Genomic DNA, 9239 nt, shown 5'->3' with positions numbered 1-9239 from the left:
GAGATTAATTCGGGTCGTATTTTCTGCATTTCTCAAGTGTTTGCAAATAACACTTGAGACACCAGTAATTCTGAGATAATAAAGCTAAACCTTTGCACAATGCAACAAACCTTGCTTACTGCAACAAGACACAAATAATAAAAGGACCGTAGTTTCTTGTTAAAGCAAAAATTGAGAGTATCTACAAACTGTAATACTAGTAGAAAACGACCTCTTTAGTGTCCATACACGTAAGCAGAGAAGTAATCCGTTAAAGCGTCATTGTTTGTGGTTAGTAAGCTTTGTAAACACTTATCCTTAGGGCGCTGACTAACTTTCCTTTAGGTCGATACGAAGTTTGGGCGTATTTTTACTAATAAAACATGATAAAAACACTCCTCAAGTGTCCGTTAATGATTTCAAAGTGTCCATTGTCCGTCTTATAGGGAGTTTGGTTACAGTAAAATGACTGAAAAACGGCAGGGACCATCACCAGGTGTCCGTCTTATAGAGGTGTCCGTTACGAGAGGGTTGACTGTAGTAAATTATAGGAAAGCTACCTAAACCAATTCTGTACGTTTATAAATAAATTAATTCTGAAATGAATTGCAATGTAATTCTGACTTATCCTGCAAAAGAAGGAAAACAGAAGTCCACTCCATGAGCACGCCAAGGAATTAAATGGCTTTCCGGCTTGCACCGGAAAAAACATCCTGGCAAGACATGAAATAAGAGTAGGGAAGCACATGTTACTTTTAATAAACACGCTAATTAACCAAGTATAGGAGATACTGTGATATGAAATTTATTGCTGGCTGAAGATCGACTGTGTCGACAGTGAGGGATCTCAGCTGCTCATCTCTTTACGAGCGGAGGTCACAATAAGTCTATTCAGATTTCCAAATCGTTTCTGGAGAATGCCCCCACGCCCCTTTGTACTTGCTACCCTGCAAAAGTCTTGAAAGAGCCTTTTCCCTTCTCTCTGCCAAAAGCTTATCTTCCAAATAAATACCCTGCCTTTCAAGTTGGCTGAATTATGCCTTAGTTCCTTGTGTTTCCATCAAAAGTCCTTGTTTTTGGGTCTTCAGAATTGCTTCGGCTAATAGATTATTAAAACGTCTGCAATTAATTGGTTGCAACCGGCGTAAATAACTACATAGTCACGGCCGTTTTCGGTGAGAGATGTGGTGAAAGTGAAAGCTGTTTGCTTCGTTTGGCTGCTTTCAGTGGATACTGGCACTTTTACTCCTAATTTTCGGTGACACCCAATATAACTCGGTTGACCACTCCCAGTAGAGTCAAATATATTTTTTTTTGCTCCATTCTAAGTCCAGTCCACTTCCTTTAATGCTTCTTTTTCATCAAGAACTTCAACCAGCCTGTTATTCGTTATCTTAAGTTCTTCACAAAGTCTCATTGCACTATCCATCATATATCCCATGCCTTGGACTCTGGCCCCTTTTTCCTGGATAAGTCGATCAATGTTCATCAGGTCGTTGCGTAATTCGTCGTCTGACGGCGCCTCAGGCACCATAACCCTGTCAGTGATATCAGCGAGTGTCAGGCAGTCTTTAGATGTTCCTGTGTTATCCATATATAGAGCGAATGGAAGTGGAAGCGATCCCACTTACAAACGGCATTGAGCCGGGTGTTCAATCCATAAAATAAACACTGTTTTCAAATTACGCCTTGTTAACACTCCACTCTTTAAGAGAAAATCCGTCTTGAAGGACCAAAATTGTGTGCAGAAAATTGCTTGTTTTAGTGAAAACACGACATTTATTACAACGTACAGACAAAAAAAATTTGATCATAGAATACACTCGGCTGGTCGGCTAGATAGCTTGCTGTCCCTATGTTGACAATTAGGGGTGGTCGTTTAGGCGGTTCATGGACCGGTTCCACTAGGTAGTCTATGACCTGGGTCCAAGTTTTGCAATTGTGTACGTCCGAATTCGAAGGAGTCGCTAGCCTCAATATTACCCAAAAATACTATACTGACCGCCGTTCGTGGTTGAATTGCTCCCTTTTCATTCCTTGGGAAACTACATTGTTTGCACATTGGTAGGTTTAATTTTGTAATGAAAATTTTCTCTCGATTTTGAAATTTCTTGAGGATGATTTATTGCGGATAACCACTAGTATTTACACAAAGTGGCTTGCGTGCATAAGGCAGCCGCGTTTCTGACACTAAAATTCTCTAACTCTTTCTTCTTGCACGAACGCACAAATGACGTTGTTCTTTGATTTAATTGCCTGTCTTTAGTAAGTTGTAATTTTAATACATTTTGCTTTGGAAAATTCAGCAATAATGCATGTGTATTCTTAATTCTTATTCCCGAACTACCTATGGTTTATATGGTAGATTACAGTCAAGTCAGTGACATAATATCGAAGGATATAACTCTAGTTAAACTTGAGTTGCGACGTCATAATCTTATTAAGCAAAATTGAATAGAAAAACAACAACTACTACATTAGGAAATTGGTTTTAACACTTTTCGTGTCCTATGAGAAACAAAATTTATTCATTATTGCCTGATATATATGCAAATTTCAGATCAGTAGTTCTTCTGAAAGTGATCGCTGCTGTCAAGGCTGTCAATCGTTATGTATTTTAATAAAATTACTTACATACTACGCGCGCTCTGATTGGTCAAAAACATATGTACTATTGTACCGGTAACTGCCCAATTCCCGATATGACAACACTACGCTCGAGTTACTTAAGTTTAGACGGTTTTTGCAGTGAGTTGCTTACCAATACCAAAGAAGTACACTATTTTTTATATAAGAATTTATTTTATAAGAATATCGAAGCTGAAATTTGCCAAATTTTAATGAACAATTTAAGAATACCCCCCCTAGGCTAAGATTTTAAAGGATATTATTTTGTGTGATGAAAATTTGTAAATACAATACTATTGTATGTTTTTAACTAAACCGTATAAAATTCTTCCTTTCTCTAAACTGCAAAGCTAGCCAATAAAACCAAAAGACCTCCACTAGCCAAATGTTTGATGCCTCGAATAGCTAGGCTAATTGCGGAAGGTGAAAAATATTGTAAATAATTTGATTGCCTAAATGAAGTTTTGTTGTTTGTTTGTTCTTCGATGAATAGTACATGTAACACATATGTATGGTTTACAGCACAAACGGAAGCGTCATACGCTATAATCTAAGAATATTCACAATAATATTTTCAGCCTAACTTCGGCCGAAAAATAAGAATATTCAGCCTGGGCCGGAAAAGCAATATCCTTATAGAAATCAAAGGCCCTTCGAGCAACCTCATGGTAAGTCGATGAAATGGCGTCCTACGCTTTCTTTTTTTTCAAATACCGTATTTACTGGAATAAGCACCCAGCGCTTATTAAATTTTTCGCGCCTCAAATGCAGTGCTTATTTAAAAATTGGACGCCACAAAGAATCAAATCTTTTACCGTAATTGAAAATGGCGTCTTTTAATTGTCAGTCTTCGTCTCTTGCTGATGAGAGAAGTAGCGCTAGCTGTCCTGGCAAAGTCTGTGGCCTTCACAACATTTACAGAATAACGTATTCGAAAAACAAATGGGCGAGCGGTAAAACAATCGCTTTTCATGGAAAGAAATGTCCAAGTTTGTTTTTAGAGTTGCTTTGTAGTTCTGTTTTTAGTTAAACGAAATTCCTGTGGCGGTAATTCGGGCGCGGCGCATATTAACTATTTGGTCCTAAATGCGGCGCTTATTCGAATAAATACGTTAAGCGTTCAATAATGTATACGTAACGGTCTCACTTCATGTGCCTTTGAATTTTTTTTCATGGGAGTTGCGCCAATGGGTCACTGATGCCGCCTTTGTGCTCTCTGGCGTCGTATATTTTTTCACCACCAAAATAAAGTGTAATTATGGTAACCTTTGAATATGTTTTTTGACTGTCTGGGATGCGCTGAAGTACTTTTCTGTCAGCACGTAAATTATATACGTACCGGGCAGCGACAAGCGTTATTTTGAGCAGCCGATGAAATTTAAGAGAAAGATGCGCCAGAGCATTTCCTGTTTCTGCTCACCTCAAAAAGATGAAAAAAGGGATGACGTGACGCGAAACAAAAACGCGCAGTGTGAAACTCCCGTTTTTCAGTGAGCTGAAACGTTTACTAAATCACGTCACATGGCAAGCAAAACTGCATGTATCTCATACCTGCTTTCAGTAAAAGTCACATTCTCACTTTATTTGCCTCTTTGAATGTTTTCGTTTTTAATGGGAGTTGCCCTCCTGCCGTTGTACCAGCCTTGCAATCAATCTGGTTTTATAAGCACCTAGAGTGACGTCTGGTACGAGCATTTCTTGAGCAAGAGATCCGGTAGCAGACAAGCCAAGCAGTTTTTTTTTTCTTCGTTGCGTGGTCCCCTGCATCCAAACTGTTTTTGGTCATTGATAGCTTGTGCTCTCAGGCTTCCAAGGGGGAATTTTTTTATCAAAACGGATGACGTGACAGTGACGCGAAACAAAAACGTGCTGCGAAACAAGCTAAAATGTTTATTAAATCACGTCACATGGCAAGCGAAACTGCATGTATCATACCTGCTGTCAGTAAGTCGCAATCTTACTTCATTTGCCCCATTGAATGTTTTTTTTTCTACATGGGAGTTGCCTGAATGGCTCATTGATTGCTTGTGCTCTCAGGCTTCGTAAAGCCAATTTGTTTTACCACCAGAATAAAGTGTAATAACCCTTGATCCTCTTTCACATTTAGGAATTTTTTTTTGTAAATAATTAACCTCGTTCCTTGGAAGAGAGAGACCCTGGGAATGTGGCTGGAGAATAATTTGTTTTTGATTGACATGTGCTGAATGGCGTTTTAAAGAACCTTTCTGACAGCACGTTTACCGTTAAATGCATGAATTAATTGCGGTTTAATATCAGATTGGAGTGAGTGTTCGAGTGAGGGAAACGCGTGACTTCGAGAATGATCACTAAACCTTCATTGCCATTCGGTAAAAAGAGTGTACTCAGCAACGATAATAGTAGTAGTGAGAGGCGATCGAAGTACCAAGCAACCTTTGACTAGTTTATTACGTTAACGAGTACAATTTTTGCACGCGAGTTGCTCGGAGGTGAATAGTTAACAATTATCCTGCGAAATCGCGCGGAATATCGCCTGATACTTAGCCGACGAGGCCGTAGGCCGAGTATGGCTAAAATCAGACGATATTCCGCAAGATTGAGCAGGATAATTGTTTTATTATTCAACAAATTGTCAACGAAACACATTTTGCAGATAGAAAAACTGTCATTATGCAGCGCTTTACAAGATTTCGGACGAATCTTCGATATCGCAGATATCGCAGGATATCTGTTATGTACGGATGACAGATAACGTTAACATTTTGACCATATATGGGCAGCGCCCGCATTTGTTGAATAATAACGAAGGATATTCGGAGTTTGAGTAGCCAATCAGCGCGCGCCAAAAACGCTATCGACTGTTTGAGTATATACTAAAACAGAATAGTTCGACCTAAATTAAATTTTTCAACCACAGGAACCAAAAAAATAAACAACAAGATAACGCCGTTGTAGCAAGCAACGCTTCGCAAATTACAAACTGCAAGCCCGCAGGGTAAGTCAAATTACAGACAACGGGTAAAACTACTCAAAAAACAAAACATCTACAGTTGAATACCGATAACTCAAACCCTCGATAACTCGGACTTCCCGCAAACTCGAACCGTTTTCGATTCCCCTCCAGGTCATTTTCTTACTTATTTTACCCTTGAAGGTTCGAGTTATCAGAAATAATGAGAGATTTATTTTCCAACTTCAATATCCAACTTATCGTACTTTATTTTACTTGCATTTTTTCAGTGAGAGTATTGAAATCTCACATGCGTAAATTTGGTTTCGTTGCGCGGCGTTCACTTTGTGAGATAAATAAAACACTAGGAAAGCTTTTCTTTCGAAATTAAAGTTTCGGCCAACGAAACTCTGAAATAATTACGTTGTTAAAAGTTATATTCCTTGTCGACTGGAGCAGTTTACATCGGATTACTTGTTTACGGCTCCGCGGCTGTCATCATCCGCCGACTACAAACTGATTGTGTTAAGGAGGCTCGATGTAGTTTCTTCAGCCCTAAGGTGGTCGTTTGGAAAATGAAAATTTTCCTGGAAGCCAATGTTCGATTTTTGCCAAAATTCACCATAATGGTCAAATATGACCAAAGTTTAAGTTTTTAATTGTCACCTCGTCACAAAGATTACCATAGCAACGATTGTCCTTTTCTTTTGTTTTCAAACTGGCTTTATTTTCTCGAAATCTAGATTGACACTTGGTATTCGTTTTTTGATATGTTCAAGTATAGTGGATTGACTACCTGTAGACAAAATTTTAGAAAAATCTGTAAGAGCGTTTTAGAGTAAATAAAGAATGAAGTTATTGGTAACTTCTTGTAGTTTCCTTCAATTGACAGTCGATATATTTAAACAAATTACAGCAAAACTCTCTCGCTTTTAGTAAATGGTCTTTGATGGCTTAAATATTAATATTTTATTTTGAATAACTGAGCTCAAATACTACGAAACAATTTAAACGCGCCTATTTCACATTAAAACGGGATTTTTTAAAAAACTTCATTCATGATTTACTTGAAAACGCTCTTACAGATTTTTCCAAAATTTCGTCAACAGTTGGACAATCTACTAAATTTCAACATATCAAAAAATGAATACCAAGAGTCAATCTTGATTTCGAGAATATCAGGCTTGTTTGAAAACAAAAGAAAGCGACAATCGTTGCTATGGTAACCTTTGTGATTAAGTGACCAGTAAAAAATTCAACTTTGGCCATATTTGATCATTATTGTGTATTTTTGCAAAAATCGAAGATTGGCTTCTTTGATAATTTTTATTTTCAAAACAACCACCCTAGAGCTAAAGAAACTACATCGAGCCTCCTTAAACGAAGCTAAGTACAGAATCGATCAAGTTCACTAAGGTAAAGGACAGGCAATTGGCTATGCAGAATTTTTTTCTGTTCTTACAGAACTCCTGGCCTATCAGTGTTGATTACTATTCTTCCTTTGTCAGCGGTTTTGTGCTAACAGCATTTTACTTCATTGTCTCTAACAGGGCCACAGGGCAGTAGCGCAGGATTTATGATGGATGTGGCGAAAAGGAAACTAAGGCTCTTTTTCTGCTTATTTCTTCTGTCGAGGATACAGAAAAGAAACATAAGGGTTTGTTTCGGCACAATCTTCATATTGTTGGCATGTTATGGAATATTCTATTATAGTCAGGATAAACAAGCCCGCGGTCTTGATGTGACAAGTCCCAAATTAAAGGGAACAAAGTTGATCTTGGTTTACACTCCACAGTTTTTCAAGCCATTGGGTCCAGGAAATGCCAAAGAAGCGCAGGGTTACAACTTTACAGATTGGGATGGCACTCCATGTGAAGAGTCAAGATGTCAAATCACTTTTGATAAAGGCCTACGCAACGTAAGCGATGCAGTACTCGTACATCTCGCAGCAATTTTCCGCGCCACATTTGACATTGAAGAAGCAAAGAGAAACAGGCCATCCGCACAAAGATGGGTCTTCTACGCAAGGGAAAGTCCCGGATTGGATTTCGTAGGACCTCAAGCTGACGGTGTGTTTAACTGGACCGCAACATATCGGCAAGATTCGGATTTTTTCGTCCCTTATGGGTATTATGCTCCATTGAAAGTCCAGCATAAACCAGCTGCCTATCACGTTACAGATGACGAAGTAACGTCCGATCAGAGAACGAAAACTACCGAAGACTTTGAGGCACAACCCGACGATAATGTGAACCACGCACAGGGAAAAGATAAAATGGTCACTTTTGGTGTCAGCAACCACTGTGGGGGACTACGATTTGCATTTGTCCGCGCATTAATGAAACACGTAGAAGCAAGTCTCTTTGGAAAATGTGCAACTTGGTTTGAATCGAATAACACGTGGAGCTGTCCTCACAACATGGGAGATGGTTGTCTTGAAGAGTATCAGCGCCACAAGTTCTACCTCGCATTTGAGAATAATTTGTGTGTAGATTACATAACAGAGAAGTATTGGAGGAATTCACTAGAGCGAGGATTAGTGCCCATAGTTCTTGGAGGCGCACGTTACAGCCCCGAGCAGGTAATTCCTGGGTCTTTCATCAACGCAGCCGACTTTGATTCTGTTAAAGATCTTGCAGATTATCTGAAGTATTTGGATAAGAACGACACCGCCTATAACCAGTATTTTCAATGGAAAACCAAATACAAGGTTGTCAAGTACCAGTTTTGGTTATGCCAGTTGTGCAAGGCCCTTCACGATCCAACGAAACCGAACAAAATTTGTCACAAATTGTCAGAGTTTTGGGGGGTAAAAGGAGCTTGTAAAATTGGAGAAGAGCGCATTAAAAGCATTATCAGCAGAGGCTGAGAAAAAGGCACATTGGTTTCTACAATTAGAGCAAAAATTAGTGCGATTTTATGCCCCAGGTCAGATTCTACCAATACAAATAATGTGTCGTTTTTCAGTTCTTTTGTTCAGCAATTTTTTGGGATTTAAAATGATTGAGTAGGTTAACATGGAACAGTTACATTAAAATCAACAAGTTGGGGGTTGTTAGATTAGTAAATTATACGAAAGCTACCTAAACCAATTCTGTAAGCGATCAGGTGTATGAAAACGCTTATAAATTAATTTATTATTAATTATTATTAATTGCAATGTAATTGTGACTTGTCCTGCAAAAGAAGGAAAACAGAAGTCCACTCGATGAGCACGCCAAGAAATTAAATGGCTGTCCGGCTTGCACCGGAAATATCCTGGAAAGACATGATAAAAGAATAGCAAGCACATGTTACTTTAAATAAACACGCTTATTAACCAAGTATACGAGATATTGTGATGTGAAATTTATTGCTGGCTGAAGGTCGACAGTGTCGACTGTGAGGGATCTCAGCTGCTCATCTGTTCTTTCCAAAATGACTTGATTGTTTCCCCCAGCGGAGGTCTGTTTCACGTGCCACAATAATTCTTTTCAGATTTCCAAAGCTTTCCGCTCTCCCCAATGCCCTTCTGTACTTGCTACCCTGCAAAAGTCTTGAAAGGGCCTTTTCCATTCTGTCTGCCAAAAGCTTATTTTCCGAATAAATACCCTGCCTTTCAAGTTGGCTCTTGCTATGCAATAAAGTATGTGTGTATGTATGAATTATGCCTTAGTTCCTTATGTTTCCATCAGAAGTTCTTGTTTTGGGTTCTTCAGAATTG

General features: G+C 38.8%; 1 protein-coding gene across 1 annotated transcript; it reads left to right on the top strand.

Moving 5' to 3' along the window:
* The first annotated feature begins 1932 nt into the window (after window positions 1-1932).
* On the top strand, window positions 1933-9110 carry LOC144641719 (3-galactosyl-N-acetylglucosaminide 4-alpha-L-fucosyltransferase FUT3-like). The gene is made up of 2 exons (XM_078500748.1): window positions 1933-2043; window positions 7087-9110. The coding sequence occupies exon 2, from the start codon at window positions 7113-7115 to the stop codon at window positions 8403-8405; it is 1293 nt and encodes a 430-aa protein (XP_078356874.1). The 5' UTR covers window positions 1933-2043; window positions 7087-7112; the 3' UTR covers window positions 8406-9110.
* Window positions 9111-9239: the final 129 nt, after the last annotated feature.

This window comes from Oculina patagonica, chromosome 2 (assembly GCF_052425735.1).
Source record: "Oculina patagonica isolate OP01 chromosome 2, crgOcupat, whole genome shotgun sequence".
Classification (NCBI taxonomy): domain Eukaryota; kingdom Metazoa; phylum Cnidaria; class Anthozoa; order Scleractinia; family Oculinidae; genus Oculina; species Oculina patagonica.
This window is presented reverse-complemented; position numbering and strand designations above follow the sequence as displayed.